Source organism: Rhopilema esculentum, chromosome 13, assembly GCF_057945365.1.
Source record: "Rhopilema esculentum isolate cy_ngs chromosome 13, ASM5794536v1, whole genome shotgun sequence".
In the NCBI taxonomy this organism is placed as follows: domain Eukaryota; kingdom Metazoa; phylum Cnidaria; class Scyphozoa; order Rhizostomeae; family Rhizostomatidae; genus Rhopilema; species Rhopilema esculentum.
This window is the reverse complement of record NC_142827.1, coordinates 9,519,210-9,542,441: the sequence shown is the minus strand read 5'-3', so window position 1 is coordinate 9,542,441 and position 23,232 is coordinate 9,519,210. Positions and strand designations below refer to the sequence as shown.

At 36.4% G+C, this 23,232-nt stretch overlaps 1 protein-coding gene across 1 annotated transcript; it reads left to right on the top strand.

The window, feature by feature from the left end:
• The first annotated feature begins 84 nt into the window (after nucleotides 1-84).
• LOC135692121 (putative ATP-dependent RNA helicase DDX47) lies at nucleotides 85-23,123 on the top strand. Its single transcript, XM_065210158.2, has 16 exons — nucleotides 85-239; nucleotides 2,914-3,007; nucleotides 3,189-3,312; nucleotides 4,343-4,407; nucleotides 5,162-5,233; nucleotides 6,271-6,341; nucleotides 7,143-7,190; nucleotides 7,306-7,377; nucleotides 8,085-8,143; nucleotides 9,191-9,248; nucleotides 9,757-9,839; nucleotides 11,199-11,262; nucleotides 13,164-13,301; nucleotides 19,804-19,874; nucleotides 20,847-20,976; nucleotides 22,928-23,123. The coding sequence occupies exons 1-16, from the start codon at nucleotides 180-182 to the stop codon at nucleotides 23,075-23,077; spliced, it is 1,359 nt and encodes a 452-aa protein (XP_065066230.1). The 5' UTR covers nucleotides 85-179; the 3' UTR covers nucleotides 23,078-23,123.
• Nucleotides 23,124-23,232: the final 109 nt, after the last annotated feature.

Below are 23,232 nucleotides of genomic sequence, written 5' to 3'. Positions count from 1 at the left end.
AGAGAATATTCAACTTCAATATGATGCAAGTAGAAAAAATTTGTGATCTATCTAGACTTTCCCAAAGTTAGTTTTTGTCTTCTTTCTTGTGCAAACTGAAAATCGAGTAATTCAATTCAACTAGGCACGTGGTTTGGTCGATTCTCGTTTTCAACCAAGATTCCTTTTCGTTAGTAAACATGGCGGACGAAATTGGGAAAAATCAGAGTCCAGATGATGCATCTACGTTCGCTTCTTTGGTAAGAACTATTGATTTATTTCAGTGTTTTCAGCAATTGAATACACCTCCAATTTACTCTCTTGATGGCAATCAAACAGCAAGATGAAACCTATCATCTATCGTTTATCAAAATGGCCTAAATGGCAGTTTTTTTCCACGTGAACTTCATCCATGTTAATGTTAGATTGTACGTTATGTGTATATACACACAACAGGCATCATAGGGCATTATAATTTTCTAGGTGTGGATGCTCAAACTCATTTTTTTCAGCAAACACAAATAGGCTTAATAATTACAATGGGCTATTCCATTTGATATCTGTACATGGGGATGGAAGTAAAATTCCATGGGGTCTGGCACGAAGGATATTCCAGGGGGTATCAGACAAATGTATGCTTTTTCCAGGGGGTTGAAAGAAAAACATATATGAAGTTTTCTAAGGAGTATTAAAAAATGTACGATGTTTTCTCAAATGTGTTAAGAAAGTTCATTAAAAAGAATGACATGAATTTTCTGGGGGGTTGAAGGAATCAAAATTAGAGTGGTCATGATCTTCAAATTCACTTTCCAGGGGATATAAGAATAACAGAAATCTTACTTCCATCCCCCTGTATGGAGCAAAAATGGAATAGCCCAATATACTGAAATAACATACAATTGCTAGAAATTAAAAATTAGCACATTATGTAGGTCAAAGAAATTAATTGGTATTGATTATGCTGAGGGACACATGAAAAAACCCATGATGTGATATCGGGTCATGCAATGGCGGACCATGCTCTCTAGGGGAAAAACAAAAAGTTTTAGGCCATGCCCTTTTTAGCACCAGAAAACACTCTTTACGAACAAGGAGTGCCAATTTTACCTGAAGGGAATGCCCATGACTAACTTTTGGCTATGTAAAGGCAGTTTGAAAATCATAGGATTACATCCCAAAAAGTATGTTGCTAAAATATTACCCCTCCCCCAACATTTTATCATCAAATTTAGACGAAAAACACAAAATTGATCGTGCCTAGAACTAGGTGGGGGGGGGGGCATGTGGAAAATAGGAAAAAAGGTAATGCACCTAGACAATGTAAAAGTTTGTGAATGCACACCCAGATCTTATACTGCCCACCAAAGTTTTTTGGTTAACATGACAAACAGGGGCAGCGCAAAGCGTCAGAAAGTAGGTAATCGGAAATAAAAGGGAGGGAAATTTTTTAGGACCACGCCCTTTCATAATCCATAGGAAAGGTCAAAAGTCATATGTTTGATGGTTCTAACTGTTTAAGCAATTTCGTAAACAATAAAATTCAGAAGGTCAATGTTCATTTAAGAAATCTAAGTCACTGCAGAGCAAAAATGTTTATTATTCATTATTTTTCATCATGACAAATGTTAAGAACTTTTCCTTTCATGTAACAAAAATGCTTAGCATTTCCCTGCAAATATATCTGCAGATGAGTTGAGGAAAACATTAAACATCTAACATATTTAAATTTGATTATTTTATTTAAAATTCCATGCTATCTCAATTTTTACATAATGTCTGAGTTCCCATTCTATGCTTACAACCACAGAATATTTCGCCGCACAACATAACCAAGTGCCTTGAGGGTTTGGTTTTGGGGTTGCAGTGAACAGCTATCAGTTCATGCCTGGGGTTTCGAGCCTGTCAACGATTTTGAAAAAACTGACCTATTCAAATCAGCCAGTAGTCCTTTCTTGTGTAGCCTCAAAAAGGGCTTGGTAATCACAAGTGGATTTCCTTACCTTGAAAGGAATGACCAGGAATCACAACACAAGGATTCTATGCAGAATTATTTGTCCAGGATAAACCATTCTGCACATTTTCTGGACAATAATTTTCTAAAAGAACACTTATAAATAGTTTTTGAAAAGTTTCTTAAATTAACAGGATTTTATCTGGGGCATGGCTAACCACCCTTTTTTAATTACAAACGCTGTTCTTGACTTGGCTGATTTTCTTGCTCAGAATGTAGTGAAAATAGCCCAGCGATAATCGTTTTTGAGAACTCTACCAATCAAGAGAGATAAAGAACTGCTCTTGAGGTAATGAAACTACAGAATGATTACATTGCTGTGTGGTGCCCTCTTTTTAAAAGCCAGCATCACAATAAGACTCTATGTCACAGAAACAACAAAAAGGTAACCAAACCGGGCTCTGATTACCTTGCAGCCTTGCAGCCCTTACGGTTCTCTAAGTTCTTGGGACATTTGAGCAACAGAACAGAAAGAACATCCTTCAAAGGATTAAGAAAAAATTATCGTCTGCCATGAAACAAAAGCGAAAACAAATGAAGATTAAAATGTCAACACACCCTAAAACAACCCTTTGACAAGCTTGTTTTCATGGATTTCTTCACAACAGGTTTAGTCAAGACTTGATAACACTTATTGTGGTCGTATTATAAAATACTTCAGGCTAAGTTAAAACATAGTTTAATTTCAAGTTCTGGAAAAATAAGTAATCAGTGAAGATGAGTGAGATGTTACCATTGTCTACCTCACTTTCTTGCAAAACAATAGAGCTTTTTTTAAAAACTTTTGTAATGATTGTTATATTTTCTCTTGGCCCCTCCACTTTCCAACCTGCGTCGGAGCCCATGTAAATGACAGGTGTCAAATTTAAATTCAATTGCTCTTTGGTTCTACATTTTCTTGTATCTTTGTTTATTCTTTTCAGGGTGTAGTCGATGTTCTGTGTCAAGCATGTGAAAGGCTTGGTTGGAAAAGCCCTACAAAAATTCAGAAAGAGGCTATCCCTGTTGCACTGGAAGGTTTTGTAATTTTGATTATGTTAAGCTGCCTTTCAGTGCTGCTGTGAACCATTTTAAACTATATTGATTTACAACACTGTTTTTGAAGTTCCTTTCTATGTGACTTTTATCAATATGTAACATTATCTCTTGATATTGTCAGAAAAAAGATAACCACAAAATGCATTTTCTTAAATTGCAGGCAAAGACTTGATTGGATTGGCAGAAACTGGCTCTGGCAAAACAGGAGCATTTGCCGTTCCTGTATTACAGGCACTTCTTGAAAACCCACAAAGGCTTTTTGCGCTTGTTCTCACTCCTACAAGGTACATTTAATATGCATCTTTGTTTACAACAGAAAAATTTCAGACTTCCATCATAAACGAGGCCGATATTGCTTGTATGAATTATTAATGTTGCTGTTCTTAGACAGATGTTATCTAAATCAGATTTGTTTGTACAATCTTAGTAAAGCTCATTTTTTGCAATGATTTCCTTCATGTTTTCTAGCATTACTTATTCAATGGATTTCTTCATGATTTCTAGCATCACAAATTTTTTTGTATATTAAAACCCCAACTTCTTCAGCCATGTCTAAAAGCACAAAAGCTTTCCATAAATCATTCTTTGTAACATTGGTGTACTCTTAGATAAAGGTTTAATCATGTTCAGTTACTTCAGACATTTCATGGGGAACAACCTCTCCATCTTTAGTTTGCCTTAAATGACCTTTCAACATGTTTTATTTTGCTAATTGAGTTAAACTAAATTGATACATTTTAATATCATCTGTGTATATATCAATTCTAATCACAATTCTCTTAACTTTCAAAACCGAAATTTTCTAAAAGTTGAGAGGTCTATATAAGTTGTCTTATATGTTGAGAGGTACTGCGTTGGAAATTGTTCCTTTAAAATAGTTAAATAGGAAGCTTTTTCTACAACAGGAGATTTCTTTTCTGGGTTTAAGGTGACTCAAAGTGTTATTCAAAGGACTGTAAGATTCTTTTATTAAATTTGAATTGCTAATTAACGATGCTCTCCAGCTTTCCAGTCCATGACATGTGGTTAGCCTGCTGTCATGAAGTCCTCTGTTTCACAAATTCATTTACATATTGCGTTTATACGAAAGTGCATACTATGGTGGGATGCCCTGTACCGTGCATTTCAGCTGTCGAAAAACAGTTTGTTCATATTCGTTATAATCAGTTTAATGCGCCGAATCGGCCAACTGAAGATAAGAACAGTCAAATTTGTTCTAGGATATAGTGCCACATGGCCAGCCAATGTTTAATTAAGTAAAGCTTGTACTGTCATTTGCCCAGGCCTATCAGCTACATCCCATTAATATTTTAGGGAGTTGGCAATCCAGATATCAGAACAGTTTGAAGCCCTCGGTTCCTCAATCGGAGTTAAATGTGGTAAGGGACGCTTGATAAGCCGTATTTAATCCAATGACAAGTATCAGGATTACTGTAGTTTTCTTAATTACATTGAAATAGCACGTGAAAATTCCAAAAACCGGATTATTCACAAAAATTAAGAGGCTACAGGTTTTTTGGAATGGCATTTTTTAAGAAATATGTCATAATCATTGGAAAGCCATTTCAAGATGCTCACGATTTTCAGAAGTCTCTAAAGATATAACCTTTGGCTGCCTAGTCCGATGAACAAACCACAAATAAAAAATACTGTTTCTGTTCATTTTTGTATTACGAATATTTATAAATTGTACAGCTATTTACAAATTTGATACTCGCCTTCTTTCAATTAAACTCTAGCAAATCAACAGAATGCTATAACGTTTTTTCTGTTACCTTCCCCTTCAAAAGCAAGCCCTCCTTAGTTGGGCCATAAAGGTGTATAAAGTATAATACAACGATGATTACAAACAATCTTTTAGTGGTACAAAACTTGAAAATGGCTTTGAAAAAAGCAAACATTCAGTAAACTAAAGCTTTTCGTCTGACACTCTTCAGAGTTTAAAACGTCAGAACATAGACCGAAAACTCTACGCTAGGAAATATATATACCCAGTTGTGGATCGAAATAGGCCAATCAGAAACACGAGCACATGATTTCATTACGTTAAAACGATGATATCATTACGTTACTGTTTCAGAAACTGAATTCCTTTGCAACGCTAGTTAACGCATTTCTGAATTTTTTCTTCAGCTGTCGTAATTGGTGGTATTGACATGGTTACACAGGCAGTAGCTCTAGCCAAAAAGCCCCATATAATTATTGGTAAGTTTCAGTTTATTTTCCGTTCCTATTGATAATCCCATGATCTGCTAAAACCTAGCAGTATTGCCTATTCAACTCATCAGAAAAGACAATTGTAGCGAAGTATTTGGTTTAATGGGGGGGGGGAGAGGGTGGAGGGGGGATTGTGGTGCCGAATGATTTTTAGTTTCCTTTATATGCGTTGGTTCCACAGCTGCCTTTCGGAATCCCTGGCTTATGCAAAATCATTCGTCAGAAATGCTCTTGCTTTTAAGACATAAATCAAGAATTTATTCAATTCGATGAATACCAGGGAATTTGTTTTCTTTTGCAGGTAAATGTTGTTTAGTTTGTAATTTCGATAATATGTGCGCTATGGTTTCATGAAATAATATTCTTTCTCTTTTGCCTTCTTTTTTTCAAAATGTTTTAATAATATTTGTAGATTCATTTTCGCAACTGGTGGGTTTTTAATCCAATTTGATTTTTTTGAAAATTGCACGAAATACCGGAACGTTTGTTAAAGCATGCTGAAAAAAGTTTTTGCCTGACACTCCTCTTTGCATAGAATGTCGGGAAATGATTCAAAGGTGGAAAATTTACATCCAGATGCGGGTCGAAGGAAGTTTGAAGTAATAATAAAAACGTTTGATTGGTTCCTTACACGGACCAATCAATACCCACTAATCCTTTACATTTTTGAAGAGTCCAAGTAAAAAATGCAAAAGTTTTTCTGTCTGCATAAATTTGGATTTGTTGTTTTTTGTTTTTACAGATTCAGCTTAAACAGATTTGGAAACAACTTGTTATTTTTGTGCCATGTTAACAATGTAAAAGAAGCTATTGTTAAGAAAATGATATTTATGAGGTGTATCGGATTCAAAAAATGCATTGCAGATCAAAATAGAGTTTTGAATATGAGAAGTTGAAACTATGGAATAGTTTTTTCATGTTTTAGCAAAATATACATTCCCTCATAAACACGAAGAATTCGTTTTATAAAAATAATACTTCACCGCCTACTTTATCCTCTTAAGCCTTTCTTATTTCCCTGACAGGGACACCGGGAAGACTCATCGACCACTTGGAAAATACAAAGGGCTTCAGTTTGCGATCTTTGAAATACTTAGTAAGGATGTTTCCAATATTTTATAATTAAATTGTTTGTTATATAATTCCAACTATGCATAGATTGACGTTTTAAAAGTATAAAGAATCAAGGGTATTTGACAAGCAGTGGCGGATTTAAGGGGGGCAACTAGGGGCAGTTGCCCCTCCCTTAACGAGTTTAAGCAAGTCTGGCGCCCCTTTTTGGAAATTTTGCGCCCCTTTTGAAGAATGAAAATCAGATGAAAAAGGTTCTTGGACCGATAGGTTAATTTGCTCCAAGGATTACCTCAAAGTTATGTTGTTTATTCTGAAAATGCATCTGAAATTGTTGTATACAGCGTACTCTTGTAACCAATTTTTCAGCGCCCCCACTACCAACTGCCCCTCCTCCAAATTTGCTCTGGATCCGCCCCTGTTGACAAGTAATTTATTTGTAGCATCGCTTGTTGAGCATTTACATTAGTTATCGCTTGTTTAAATTTTTTTACTTAAATTTTATTTTAAATTAAGTAATGTAATGCCTCCATACCCACAATGACTCCATGAGATTCTTAAAATTGTATGTATTCTAAACATGCTCAAAGTGACAAAGGTTTAAATTTGGTCCTGTTTTAGATGTTCAGTTTAGTGTTGTTTTGAGTGCCGTAGACCAGGGAATTCATTAGACAGCCTTCTACTTAAAATATAAATAAAAACCCTGGCTGTAGATGCGTTCCACAGCCACAGAGAAAAACTAGCTAAGTATCATGATCAGAAATCTTTCCTCCTTGGTCAGGAAGTCAGAAGAATTGCAATATTTTTTGTTATCTTCTTTTTTCAGATAATGGACGAAGCAGATCGAATTTTGAATATGGATTTTGAAGAAGAAGTAGGTTGTCTATGATTGAAGCTAGTTCGCTTCACCTTTTATCAATTTTATAAAATACCTGTCAAACTTTTAAGTAGAATATATCATCACTTTTAAAACTTTCTTCCCTTTATAGGTTGATAAAATACTTAGAATTATCCCAAAAGAAAGAAGGACTTATTTATATTCTGCAACTATGACTAAAAAGGTTAGTAGCATAGCTTCGTTTGTTATCTTAAAGTTTGTTTGTTGTTTCCACGATAACAGGCAGCAAAAGAGAGAATGAGGGGGGAAAGTGTTGGGTAGAGGGGAACTGAGAGAAAGAGGGAGGTGGGATTTGGAGGGGTAGCGGGATTGAGAAAACTGAGGGTGCAGACTATTATATAACATATACTAATTATTCTGTATGTATTTTGCAATTATAGATTGACGTAAATTGCGTTATTAGCCGAAGCAGATTTGGACTAGGACACCCTAACTCACTGTAAAATCGAACTCTGTGCTGAGTTTTAAGTTCTCAGTACGTCTCGGTTTGCAGATTGACCTTGTCCAAAAACATTTAATTATAGAAAAGCTGATAAAATGAAGAAAGAGGGAAAACAGCAATGCATGGCGGCTGTCTACCAATGTGCAGAGAGCTGGAATTTTATTTTTTGTTATCTGCATTATTGTGACAAGGCACATTCGCTTGGAATATACTCCTTCTGGTGTGTCTTGTTCTAAAAGGATCCGGTGAAACTAGCAGTTGAGTAATGATCAAAACATCGCCGTTTCTTTCGCGGGAAATATCTTTCTTCTTCTGCGTTTTGTTCCAAGAGGATCAGGTTGAAACTAGAAGCTGATCAAATCTAGTCTTTAAGAAATTAATGATTAACATGAATGAGACAAAATCACTGAATTGATTGTGTATTACAGGTTCAAAAATTACAGCGAGCCTCGCTGCAGAATCCTGTGAAAGTAGAAGTATCAACCAAGTAAGTTTGTGAAACTCTCACTTCCACCTCCATTGCTCCATAAAATGATTTTCGGCCAACTTTGCAACACTATGTACCAAAAGAAATTTTCCGTCTCGAGATCGAAAAAGTTCAGGCAAAACCTTATTTCTGACCGTTTAAAACATCTAAGAACCGCGGTGCCTTCTAGAAAAAAACAACACCGTAACATTATAACATTGTCAAGAACAAAATAACCAAAGAAAAACAAATCAAAACAAGTAAGAAAAGCCTAAAAACTAAACCAAATCAAGAAAATAAAAAGATATATCCCTTTTTACCAATCAAATTCAATAGACTTGAATTTTTTTGTTATACATTGGTTAGTCCATATTTCCATTACCAGAAGTTTGGAAGTTTTTTATTGGACTCGGTTAGTGACACTATCGCCAAAATGGTAAATTTGTGCCAACGTGGTAAAGAACCTTACTCTCATTCAGAAAATTTATTTCTCGTTTATTTGTTAAATTAATGATATCGCACACATAGGACCATAACAGACCACGTACCATTATTTTATCGGTGCATTTATGATTTCGTGCCAAACCATTTCGATACCTTCGCTCTGCATTGCTTTTTAACAAGTTTAATATATTTTGCTTTTGTATTTAAAGCTGATTTTGTTTTATTTTGGAATTGCATGAACCGAATTATTTAATGTACACCGATTGCCTATTTTTATTCGATACAACACCACAAACTTTGGATGGTATCCTTTTTTGAATGGAAACCAGCACAGCCAATTATTAGATGATAGAAACACAGTTTGCTGAATGCGTTTCAGAAATTCGGTGCCAAGTGAAATGCTTATATTTGCAATTCAAATCTCGGGCTGATGTTTTTAGATAATTAAGTTGTCTGTTGACGTATGATCTGGAGAAATTAGAGCGTCGGCCTAAGCGGATTTCAAGTGATTGGAAAATCACAGTAGTTGGTCTACTTGGTACAAGATTGTCTGTTGTGAAAACCGCCTATTGAAGTAATCTAAATGCCTTAGGACTTTCTATCTTCTTTCTGCTTTATTTTCAGGTATACCACAGTTGAAAAATTGCAACAAAGCTATTTATTTATTCCCCACAAGTTCAAGGTAAATTGTACATTTTAGCAAATAATCTCCTGAGTTTCATATTTTCTGACTTGGTTTAGTTCCTTAAAACTCTCCGTGTGAGTTGAAGTTGAAAATCTGTTTTCATCAAGGCTTGTGAATAATTCTGTTCTGGCATCTGCCGTTGAGACAACTGCCCAACTACACGAGGTATCAATATTTAGCTGTGGATGGGGGAGGGTGTCCAAAACATGTTTGAATGTCGAGGACTGCAAGTGTTTACTGAAGTAACTGCCCTTGGTGAACAAATTGAATTTTTCTTGTATGAGGGGTGGGAACAAATAAGAGAGGAATGACGATTAAGGGTAAAAGTTGGGAAAAATTAAGAGAGAAAAGTTATTTTAGAAATCTTAAAATACATTTCTGTATAGATAATTTTATGCATGCACAGTCTTGTTGACATTTGATTGCTTCACTGTTTTTTCAAAACCTTGATTTTGCTTCTTGTTTTTAAAATGGCTCTTGTAAATCTTGTATCTCTTTACCACAGGACTGCTATCTTGTTAGCATACTAAACGATCTTGCTGGCAATTCATTCATGGTATTCTGCGGAACTTGCAATAACGTTCAAAGGTTTGATACTACTGAGTTTCTGTTTGACGCAGAAGGGTTGTTTATAGGTTTCTGTTTGCGATTTGCCCTGATTTTAACAAATTGGAAAGCTTCTTAGGTAAATTGGCAAAATGTATGGTTAAACAAAAACGATATGTTAAATCGCTTTCAAAAAGGTGGTCTATAAACAGACTTTCTTTGTCGTATGTTTATCTAGAATTTGGTTTGATAACTTTTCACTCGTCATGAGCAGTGAAACTTCCACTGCTAGCGAAATATTTTCAAAATTGCAAAGTCCTGCTCAGACAAGATCGCTTTCCAGCAACTTTTGCAGGTAATTTGTAAACAAGGTTAAGCAAATCAGCTTTTTGTTATTATCCCTATTTGTGAGGATTTTCATCCTTAATACGACTCATGTATGTGCTTGGTTGCAAGGTCAAACTCGCGGAAATCTTTTTTTTTCTATGTTCCTCTCTAATTCGCTTCCTTTATAGCTTGATTTCAAACATTTCTAAATTGACGATTGAACTTTAAGAAGATTGAGCGGGTTGCTGTTTCCGGACATCGCCCTCTGTGACCTACAGGTGGTTTCTGTTGGCAAGGGCTTTTTCTGATAATTAAATTTTGCACGATAGAGAGCTGACCTAGACATCGTCGTTCGCGATAACCAATTGTTTGCTGTAGTTTGTAGTGTATTTGTTAACACAATTTTACATATGGTACATTTAAAGCGTCCTTTTAAAGTGCATGATATATAGAATGGATTGTCGGAATAGATTTAAATTTTTTAACCTTGATCCTTGAGGCACTTGTTCAGCAGAATATCTTTTTGACATTATTACCAGTTCACGATTTTCGCGATTTTCGCGTTTTTGGCCTAACATTGCAAGAGCTTGATCCGCGAAACTTCCTTAAATACGAAATTCGCGAAAGTTTATTCTTGCAAAAAATCCTTTGTCAATGACCCTTTTGGAAACGTTGATGACCAAGGAATTTTTTAACGATTTTGAATATTTTTTCGCTGTTTTTTGTTATTAGTTGGAATGAAAATAGAAGGAGACAAAGTTGAATTAAAAATTTTTTCGCGGAAAATTCACGATTTTCACAGAAGCTCAAATTTTTCTTCTCCCAAAAGATCCTATTTCGCTTCTTTCGCGAAAGTTTATTCCGAAGATTTCGCACTTTTCTAATCTCACGAAGCTTCTTTTCCGCCAAACTTTTTAATGAAAATCTTCACTCTGGATCAAACATCTGTTTTCTCGTGTTATTGACAACTTTTTAAATTTAGAAATCCCATGAATTTACGATGAGCAGAAACGGCAATTTAGTTTTTTCCATTATCCAGTTGTCGATAAAGGTTATACTTCTTTATTTTACTAGAATCACCTTGCTGCTTCGCCATTTGGGGTTTCAAGCAATACCACTCCATGGACAAATGAGCCAGGTATATATAAAATTCCGGTATTATTCCATACCAATTATTATGTTCTCTTGGCCATACGCTCTTGTGTATTTCAAAGGGTCTCCTTAGCACTTTTTCCAACAATAGTTATATTGTGACACAGCACCCATTTTGCTTACAATTTCAACTGCATTCTCCAAGACGTAGCATAAAGAGAAATTGGAATAGACAGTGCTGTTGCAATCCTATAAAAATACATGCGAAGGCCTCAACTCTATTTATACTCTATTTATACAAACAATCTTTTGGTGGTACAAAACTTGAAAATGGCTTTGAAAAAGCAAACATTCAGTAAACTAAAGCTTTTCGTCTGACACTCTATGATTGGCTCAGCACAACACGAACTGGCTAAGTGGCTTTCTGTAGTTTCGACCCTGTTCTTCAAAAATATTCAAAACATTGTATCAAGGACTCTTTTACGTTCGCTGAGTTCATGCAAAACTTGAACATCAAAGACGAAACATCTATCGTGTGTTCTTTTGATATTAGCAGTCTTTTCACAAATGTCCCTTTGAATGAGACCATCAAAATATGTGCCCAGGGACGAAAACAAGTTGCTAATTTTGGGGGGGCGTGGAAGTATGAAAATTCCAACTTTAAGTGATAAATTTTTCATTCGACGAGTAGATCTGTTGTACCTACCAAATTGATATTTGTAAATAGCCCGAACACCATAGTTCTATTTTCTTTATAATTACCAAATCTTTACTCAATAATTAGCCTAAAGCATAAAAGCCTAAATCTCTAAAATTTGATTAACATGAAACAAACATTAAACATACTGTAAGAAGTAAAGCAACATTTAAGCAAAACCAGTATTAGATATACTTAATGATTAGTAGTATTCTTTCAGATCAATTGATCAATTTTATCTAAATTGATCAATTAATCAATTGGCGCAGATCAATCTTATCTAAAATACATTTTTCACGATATAGAAGCACCAAGAATTTGGGCCTTTTATTTTCGTTCTTGATCGAAGAAAACTACCTTTAAACTTTTCAGAGGGCCAAATGCCTTTTCGTTCTTTACAATTGAAATGATGATTTGAGAACAAACTTGTGCATATGCCTGATTCGAAAGATGAAATACTCTTCTTTGATCAAATACTTCTACTGCAGTTTTTGCAATGTGTTCTTGCTCCACAGCAGTTTTGTCATAGGAATTTATTATAAGGACTCAAGGACATTAACAAATAACAGGGGGAGTTTAGCATAAACTCGTTTTTTATAAGAAGCGTTGAGAATTTTTAGTACTGAAAGATTCTTAATCTTTTATTGAATTAACTGCTCGTAGTTTCTAAAAACATTCCCACTCTAATATTTTCTGATCAATGCGGGTATTATTATTCCAAACTGTAAGTTTCAAGTTTCTTATCCGTAAGTTCACCTTGCCTGTTCGTAATTTGATTCAACTCCCGTCAGAAAGAAAGAAAAAGAAAACGGGGCAAGTGTGCAATTTGGATCCAGTGGAGACGGGATTCACAATAGAAAACGATTGGATGGGTCAGCTTCAGCCTGTGAATTTTAATGTTTAGAATTTTTATATTTAAAATAAAAAAACTTCTTAAAATATAAAATTCACAAGTTTGGTCTTAAGAAAAAAATTCCAAGTCAACCGTTACGTTTTCCAACTGTAACTGGATTTTCCAAACTTTGGGGGGGCGTTACGCCCCCCACGCCCCCCTATTATTTACGTGCCTGTATGTGCCAATATATAATAAAAATCATACGTTTGCTCAAGACTAACTTGTTGAGAGAATAAAGACTCTTGCTTGGTGAAACTCTTTATATCATTAGACCAATTATACAAAATTATCTAGTAATCGTCAGACCCTATTTGTTGTCTTTGAATGCAAATTAACTTATTACTATCTTGTTTAGTCAAAACGTTTGGGAACATTGAACAAATTCAAGTCAAAAGAGAAATCAATTTTAATAGCGACTGATGTGGCAAGCAGAGGGCTGGATATACCTCATGTCGACATTGTTGTTAATTTTGACATTCCGACTCACTCAAAGGTTAGTTCGTTTTTATAATGAACATCAAAACCCGGGATGTTGTTAGAGAAAAGCGTTTTTTTTCTTATAATCTCAGCAGATGCTTCTGATCTTCCATTAAGTTCAGAATTCGATTAGCTTAACTTTAAATATGATAATTATGCTTAACGCTGATGGCAAAGGTTTGTTGGAGGCCTTCTAGAGATATTAAGGCCTTCTAGAGGTGTTAATTGTACCAAAAGTAAGGAGCTTTGTTAATATGCCGTTTTGGATTTGGTAATTGATTGTTGGGTATACTATGCAGAAAGATCGTTAATCTGCTAAGGAAAATGCAATATTATAGGTGAACCAGGAGGCTTAGACACCCCCCCCCCCCCCCATTGATTTTCGAAGTGTACATGATGCAATATACTGAATCATGCTGCCCCCATTTTTATGCTGAAAATGTTTAAGCCCCCACACCCTCACACTCCCATGTTATTTCCTCGCGCAGCCCTGAACTGTGTTTATGCTTATCTGCCATCCACGTAGAGTAAATAGAATTGAAACTCTAGCTTATCTGAAGCTTAATGGCACAGAAATAAAACGAGTGAAAAAAACTAAATCTCTAGGTGTTATTGTGGACAAGAATCTCAACTGGAAGGAACACTTCAAATCTTTTAAGGGGAAAGTAGCAAGTAGTCTGTCTGCGTTGAAAAAACTGAAGCACATTCTTCCAAAATCTAAATCTTTCTAATCTAATCTAAACTTTGAATCTAATCTTCCACAATCTAAATCTTTCTAATCTAATCTAAACTTTGTGAGGTTTATCATGCGCTGGTTGAAAGTCACCTCTGATACGGGAATGTCGTCTGGGGTAGCCTGCCAAACACGAAGCTACGAACGCTTCGGCGTCTACCGGATAGGGCATTCTCAATTATTGAAAATGCCAAACGAAAGGACCCCTGGAACAGTGATTGGCTAAGCGTTGATCAGATCATCTCTTTTGATAGATCTATCATGACACACAATATAGTTAATAAGCAGTGACCTGAGAGCCTCTGGAACAAGTATAATCAGAGGAATGTATTTTCTAGTTATAGCACAAGAAACAATAGAAATCTCGACATCCCAAAATTTAAGCTTGAGAGTTCAAAAATGGATTCCACTTCTCTGGGCTTAAAGCTTGGAACGAAATACCTAAATAATTAAAGGAGGTCCCTCGCTCTATGAGTTGAAACGAAAATTAAAAACATTTGAAGAGCTCAGTAAGGCCGAAATTAAACACGAGTCCCATATAAATCAGTTGCTAATTTGCATAACATCCAGACAAGGAACAAAGAGCAATACCATCTATCTAAAGTAAGGACAAATTGGGGGAAGCAAGTGTCATTCTATCTGTTTGTTGATGACTGGAATAAACTGGACACAAACATTAAGTTGGCAGGAAATTTTAACATTTTTAAACAAAGGTTTTGGACAATGTGAACTGATTTTATCCACTCTTAATATGATGAACTTTTTAATTGTAATGTTTTTTAGTAAATCGATACAATTAGTTAAATAGAGGACCCTCATGAAAAGCACCCTCGAGTGACTGAGGCCATCCTCTACAAATATTTGTCTTATTATTATTATGCTGATGTACACAGTTCTGATGTTATAACTGGCTTGTTCTTAATGTTTCTTGAAATCGGATCAATACCCATGATCTTAGATCTCGAGAACTTTTCTCAACACTCTTGCAGTTCCTAAAAGTACAGATTTTTGTATTAGTTTTATCTGCGTCTTGACTCCAATTTCCTTGATGTAGTTGCTCAAATTTCGTGTTACTGTTCCAAGGGCTCTCAAGACAATAGGAATAACTTTTGCTTTCACTTTCCATAATCTTTCCACTTCTCTCTTTAATTCGTCATACTTTTCGATTTTCTCTATCTCTTTTTCAGCTATTCTCACATCTCCCGGGACTGCAACATCAATGATGTAACACTTCCTTTCTTTCTTATTGACAACCACTATGTCAGGTCTCCTTGCCTGGATTTCATTGTCTGTTTGAATATTGACATCCCAGAGAATCTTTACATTTGTTGTTTCTACCACTCCATCTGGTTGATGTTCGTACCATTTATTTCCACAATCTATGTCATACAGGCGACAGACATCCCAATGGAGGGCTTTCGCTACACAGTCATGTCTACGTTTATACTCTCTCTGTGCCAGTTTTGGGCATTCACTGACAATGTGGCTTACTGTTTCCTCTTTCTGATTACACATTCTACATTTCGAGTCCCTCTGCGTCTTATCGATGTTTGCTTTAATTGCATTTGTTCGCAATGACTGGGTCTGCGCCGCCATTATCAGTCCTTCAGTCTCCTTTTTCAATTCCCCGTCCCGGAGCCATCCCCATGACTCTGGGTCATTTATTTCTTTTGTCTGCCTGAAAAACTGTCCATGCAACGCCTTTTCTTCTAGCTCTGATCGCCTCTCTTCTCTTCTTCGCTTCTTGAAATCTTTCTCTGACACTCTTTCTCCTGCCTCGCATCTCACTGATGACAATATCCTCTCTTTGCTATCCTGAACATAGTTTTCAAGCCCCAAAATTGCGAGCTGAACACAATCCTCAATTTCTACAAGTCCTCGTCCTCCTTCTTTACGGGGTAGGTAGAGTCTTGCTACACTATCTCTTGGATGCAGTGATCTGTACATATTCATCATTTTACGAGTACCCCGATCTATTTCTTTCAGCTCATCCTTTCTCCAGTCAACGAAAGGTGCCGTGTATCTCATCATTGAAACAGCCCAAGTGTTTATGGCAGTTATCATATTGCCTCCATTAAGCTTAGATTTCAGTATCTTTTTCACTCTTCTCTTATATTCTTTCTTTAGACTTTCTTTCATCTTTTCACCTAATACTTGATCAGCTTCCATAACTCCAAGGTATTTATAACCATTTTCCTCGTGTATAGACCTAATGGTTTCCTTATTTGGTAAGTCAATGCCATTAGACTCGACTACTTTCCCTCGCTTCATAACCAACACTGCACATTTTTCTACTCCAAATTCCATACCTATATCATTACTAACAACTCTGACAGACTGTATCAATGCATCTAGTCCACTTTCATTCTTCGCATAAAGTTTGATGTCATCCATGAACATTAAATGATTTATCTGCTCTCCATTTGAACTGAACTTATAGGACGCTTTCATTTTACGCAGTACTAACGTTAGTGGTATCATAGCAATCACAAACATTAATGGTGATAAACTGTCTCCTTGGAAAATTCCTCTGGCAAATTTTACCTCACCAATCGCTTCCCCACAAGATGTCAACATGGTGCTCCATTCCTTCATACTGTTGGTCAGCAAATTTTTTACATTCTCTGCAGCTCCAAACATGTTCAAACATTCCTTCAACCATGAATGTGGGATTAGATCATAAGCTTTTCTATAATCCAGCCAGCCCATTGCAATATTCTTCTTTCTTTGCTTCACTTCCTTCATGATTTTCTTGTCAATATACAATTGGTCTAAGCACCCCCTACATCCTTTCCTCGATCCCTTTTGTTCTTCTGGTAATACATTCTTAGCCTCCATAAAAGAATAAATCTCACCTGCCAATATTCCTGTCAACAATTTCCAGCACATAGCGAGACACGTTATTGGACGATAATTACTAAGCACCCTTCCTTTTTGTGGATCTTTGACTATCAAAACTGTTCTTCCTTTAGTCATCCATTTTGGTACATTTCCTTTCCTCAAGCACTCGTTGAGCTGCAATGTAATTCTCCCATGCAGATTAGTAAATCTTTTCAACCAGAAGCCCTGAACTAAGTCAGGTCCTGGTGATTTCCAATTTGGCATTTTATTAACAACCTTTTCTACCTTTTCCCTGGTAATCACAACATCATTTTGCCTGTCAATTTTAATTTCCTCCTTCAAGTCCTGCAGCCATTCTGCGTTTTCATTGTGCCGTGTTGGTTTGCTCCATATATCCTTCCAAAATTCCATAGTTTCTTCCTTTTCAGGTCGTACTTCATTTCTCTCTCCGCCATTCAATTCATCATAGAACCGACTTTGGTTTTCCCGAAACAGTCGATTCTGTCTAAATTGATCTATTCTAGCTTGATATCTTGTAATTTTTCCTGATTTAGCTGTAATCCTTTGTTTTAGTTCTTCACTTACTGTTATGAGACCCTTTTCTTTTAACCAATACTTTCTCTGTAACTGTTCTTGAAATCTTGTCTTAATTGTCTTCCCTTTTCTTAACTCTTCAACTCGGCTTAAATCTTTCCTCAAGTATTTTACTTGCTTCTGCAACCTTCTTTTTCACATAGGTTCTCCTTGCCTCTTCTTTCTAGTGATCTTTACACCTAATCTCTCAGTTGTAACAACTGATGCTGCATATAACAAATCATTGGTCGCGGTGATATTTTCGCTTCTTATTTTACCCAGCAAGCTATTCATCTTTTCAACTTCTATTTTGACAGAACTTTTATTTAGACCTCTCAGAGCAGGTAGCTTTGTCCTTTCAGGTTGGTGTAGTACTTCAAAAAGCCTCTCAGCGAGCGCTATTTCCTCGTCTGAAAATTCCTCATCGTCAAAATTTCTAGCATCATTTTCAGCTGCTCCTGTCTCATTATTCTGCTGTACATTATCATCATATTCTATTTGTATTTCTTCGCGTCTGTTGTTAGCATCGCTTTCCACACTTTCACCCTGGCTTTCATCGTCACCTCTGTTGCCTTCAATTGTTTTCTGTCTCTTGATCTCCTCCATCTCTAACTCTGTTATCCAACCCTTCAGTCTTATTTGCCTAACTTGGTCTAGCAGTCTTTGCTCTGATACCTGAGCAAGATTTCTACTTCTCCAGATATTTACCATACGTTTCCGGTAACCCCTCTTATTTGGCTCGCTCGCGACATAGCACTCCATCACTGTTCTGTTATCTTCTCTTGTCCACTGATTTCTAGTTCTACTCCTCACAGTTGATTCCGCAGTAGCATGATATCGACCGAGGCTGGCCTGCGTAGCACCACCACCCCTGCCGGACGCGACAGCTTCACCTGTGGATCCACTCCCGTTGACGTCGTTCTCTATGTTATTTTCAGAATTAATCATCATTTTCTTTTGAAGATGAGGTTGTGGTTTTGCATCACCAACAAAGCAGTATTTTTATCGTGACACCATCACTAGGGGGGTCGCCGACCAGGGCTGAAGAGTCCCCCCTACCCATGAGACAGACTAGCCCCCGCCGGACGCCAACCCGGTATTTCACGGCCTCGGGGAGAGCTAACAGGTAGTATACCTTGCTCAAGGGTGACCTGGAGGTAGTAGTGGCAAAGGGTAACCTCATTCTCCCACGTCAAAACTCCACTACCGGATGTAGTTTTTTGTCATACCCAGGACATTAATGTTTCCATTATTATTGAATTTACTCATATTATTGAAAATGGCTTTGAAAAAAGCAAACATTTTACAACATACTTAAAGCTTTTTTGTCTGACACTCCTCAGAGCATAAAACGTCAGAATTGGTTCCGAAAAAACACGTTTGAAAAATATATACCCAGTTGTGGATCGAAATAGGCCAATCAGAAAAACGCAAGCACAAGACCGGTATAGTTGACCAATCAGTGCCGCGAGCCTAAAGAAAAATTACCAATGGAGTCCAAGAGAGAAAACGAACTCCTTTTGTCTACACAATGGCGGCTTTTTCGTTTTTATGTAGATTGACTCCAAAACTGCTAGATGGAAGGACGACCGGGCTCTGCCAATTATCCGAAACATGTCGTCATTATAGAGTTTTGCACAATCTGGGTTGTCTAAAAGATGTTGACCAATGGCAGAATCACTTGTTTTAACAGTGTTTCTAGACCTACAAGATCGAGGAGGCTGTTCTCTTTGAGGGGCAGTTTTGTTTCGTATGTTGGAAGGAACATGCTGTTTTATCCTATCCCCCAATCTTTGGGTTGTGCGCCCTACGTAGCCAGAATCACACTGGCACGTAAATTCATAAATGACGGAACTTTTTTTGTTTGGTAGGGACGCAATCCTTTTGAATGGATGGAAGGGCTCTCCTAGTGCTGTAATTTTTCTTTAGGCTCGCGGCACTGATTGGTCAACTATACCGGTCTTGTGCTTGCGTTTTTCTGATTGGCCTATTTCGATCCACAACTGGGTATATATTTTTCAAACGTGTTTTTTCGGAACCTATTCTGACGTTTTATGCTCTGAGGAGTGTCAGACGAAAAAGCTTTAAGTATGTTGTAAAATGTTTGCTTTTTTCAAAGCCATTTTCAAATTCTGTACCGCAAAAAAATTGTTCTCATATTATTGAATAATTTTTTAAATGTTTGTCTTCCATTATTAGTTTTTTAATTTATCATAACTTTTACTCAGGTTTCTGATGAGGGATATCGTGTTGAAATGAGAATTTAATGAAAAGAATATAAAAAAACTGTAACTGGAGCTCATTAGCTAGCTGCTCGTGTGTGCAATTATTTCACTGTTAATTTATCTGAAGACTATGTTTTTTTTGTCAGGATTACATCCATCGTGTGGGAAGAACTGCACGCGCCGGCAGATCTGGAAGATCGATAACATTTGTGACACAGTAAGAATATGACTTAAAATCTTTGCGAAAGAAGTTAATTATCGATAATCACTTTTTTGCATGATATTTTCTTCTAATATGCAGAATGGTCATGCCGATGTTTGGTAGTAGGAATAACTGTGAAAACGAACTAAAAAGATTTTGAATATTGTCCATGGGAAAACTTTGCATATAATTTTCAAAAAAATCTAGCCATTTATTAGTTCAACATTAAGCTGATTTTTAGATTCTTTCGTGTGCGTTTTTATGTTGACAAAAATTTTCAGTCAAAACTGAACGTATATCTAGCGGGTATAAGTAACGGCTATTAAAGAATCGCGAAAATATTATTAAAAGAATCACGCTGCTTATTTGTTTATTTCTTTGTTAATTCACATCTGGTTGTTTACATGTGCATTTATTGTTTAGCTCTGATGAAGCCCCGTATGCCGGGGTGAAATATTAGCCTTCACTAATTTACGTGTATTTATTGTTGTTTATTTTCGTCGCATTGCGGTGTTTCTTATTTGCTACATTTTGTTCGATTTTTCGCCGCAAGAACTCCTTGGAGTCGTCGAGCAGCCTGCTACCGTGGCCTTTCCTTTATTCACCCATTTATTGTTCACTTTCCTTCAAGTTTACTTTTTTACCGTTCAGTTCAAGCAGGGGCGGACACTTGATCAAATATTGGGGGGGGCAAGCCTATTGTTTTAATAAGATGACGTCACATGTCCCATTGTTCTAGAACAAAAGACCATTGTTCTCTAAAGTATTGGGGGTCGCCCCCCTTTGCCCCCCCCCCCAAGTGTCCGCCACTGTGTTCAAGTAGTTTTTCCTCGATAAACGTACACATTCAAAAAATACATTGCTGAAAATGTAGCTGAGTTGGAAATAATTAGCCGGAAAGTAATTGAGTCAAGGCTGTTATGTACATTGATGTTTTATAGAGGATTGTAAGTTGTTTCTTCATTATAAGTGTCTTCTCTGCTCAAGGTATGATGTTGAATTGTACCAGCGAATTGAACAGCTGATTGAGAAGAAACTGCCGTTGTACCCAACTGTTGAGGAGGAGGTCATGCTACTTGTCGAGAGGGTCACTGAAGCTCAGAGATTCGCAAAAATGGTAAGAGTTTATTTATTGCTCTCATTAACATCTCTTGTGATCAGGATCTTCCCAAAAACAGCAGATCTGAGAACTTATTTAAACATTTTTCACCTTCCTTCCATCACTCTTCAATTTAGGCCAAACAATCTTTGAGGTATTTACAGTCTCTAGGCATCTTTCATCGTGTTAGGAGACATTTGGTCAACTATCATGTTGAATGATATTTCAGATTGTTCCTCAAAAGTTTGCCCAAACACGCTTTTGCATGCACCTGTTATTCTTGATAATATTTACCGTTATGTAATTAAAAGTGAACGTTTTTAATTATGGCATGTCGCTAAATATTTCCTTTACATATTTACTTGTGGTTGAATTAGTTATCTTATTGGTCATTAGGCCTCTTCAATCTAATTGCTCGTCTGTATAAGCCCCGTTCTTTGTATTGCTGAATTATTCATTGCCCAGCCAGAGCCCGTTGATTAGCACCGATTAGTATAAATACGTCATACTCACTTATTCTCACTTGCGACCCCATTAATTTAGCGATTAAAGGAACTTCTTAGTCTTGCACGCTTTTATCCCAACGGCTTATTCAGTTTTGCATCAAAGCATAATCGAATGTTTTCGATAAATCCTCCCTGATTATTGTTTTTAGTGCAGTTAAACCCACTTGACGGAAAAAATTAAAAATAATCCTTTATTGGTCAGAGAAAAATACGTTTGAACATTAAACTCTTCAGAGCCTGCGCCAGTTCAGTTTTAAATCTTTGAACCTATCTTTGCATAAGGGTACGCCTGTGGCTAGGAAGGCTCATCACGTGACATAGAAACCTCTTGTAGAGAATGGGGACTTTGTTGCAAGCCCATTTCGACAACAGGGAACAAAGTATAAATTCAATAATTATTTTTGAACACGCGAATACGAATAAATTATCTCCATTGTTTTTTATTATGATAAATTTGTTTCGGCTTTGTCCAGTCATCCTGGGGGCTTCCGTGGTCACATGGTAATTGTGATGACTGATGATATTATAAGTGCTTAACGCCCGTGTTTTGATATTTGGGATTCAATTTCAGTCATTGTTACAGTTTTCGGAAAAGTCAAAACGCTTAAAGGTAGGAATAATTTGTTGGGGGTATAGTGTTCGCACTAGTTAGGTAAGTTTTCAATATTAGGCCATGATCAAAAATAGTCTGGTGCACGTGACAAAACCTAGTGCACGTGACAAATGGATTGGCACCTGCACGATGTTAATTGATGCCAAAATCATCAACATCAAATTTCATATCAGTTGATTCCTGTTTATGAAGATTATATCAAACGTCACTTTTAGGTTTGCAAGAGACTGGTCAACAACAAAATCGTTGCATTTGGTACAAGAATTGAATTCTCCTTGCTTTAGGATAGTTCCATTCTGAAAAAGTAGCAATGCCTTCGCCATGTACGAAGAAATTTATGTTGCAGCTTTCTTGACCTCATCTAATCAGAAACGCTTTCATGGCCATTAAAAAGAGTTTGACTCAAAACCCGATAATAACATTATTTCTAAAAATTCCGCGCTCCCATCTGAAGCATCTATCATAACCGTGTTTGAATTTTTGGTCTGAAGATATTTAGCAGATCAATACTTTGATATTTGAATCCAATTTACAAAATAGCGCTGACAGTCTTGTTTTCGTGTATCCTTGAAAAGAAACCCCTAGATTCAGCTTGATTGGTTTAGCTTTTTTAACAAAAGTTTTTCGACTTTTAAAACGTTGATTCGATTTGCCTAAGTGAGACACTTATATAGAAACAATTCTACCCGAAAAGTTATTAAAGTCTACAATCTTAGTCTTAATTGTAAACTCCAAATATTTATCCCCCCTCCCCCCCAAATGTAATCCTACCAAAACTTTAATGAAACGAATTTAGCTGTTTCGTTTTAATTTTGATACACAATTCCATTGAAGTGATCTTGCATTTTAGGAACAACGTGATATCGGGGAAAAGAGGAAAAGACCATTAAATGCAGTCGATGATGAAGATCAAACATCTTTAAAAAGTCTTACAAAGAAATTTCGATCCGAAAAAGGAGGTAGAAATAAGCAAACATTTAGAAAGAAAAAAGGAAAGTGAACATCATTGTATTAATTTTTGTTAAATTTTACCGGTTGTATGAAGAGTCTAAGTTTTATTTTTATCCGGGACTCAGGAATCTTCATTCTTATAGAAACCTGTTTTCCAGACCATCACCACATTTGCTTTCCAGACCAACACCACTTATAAGAGCA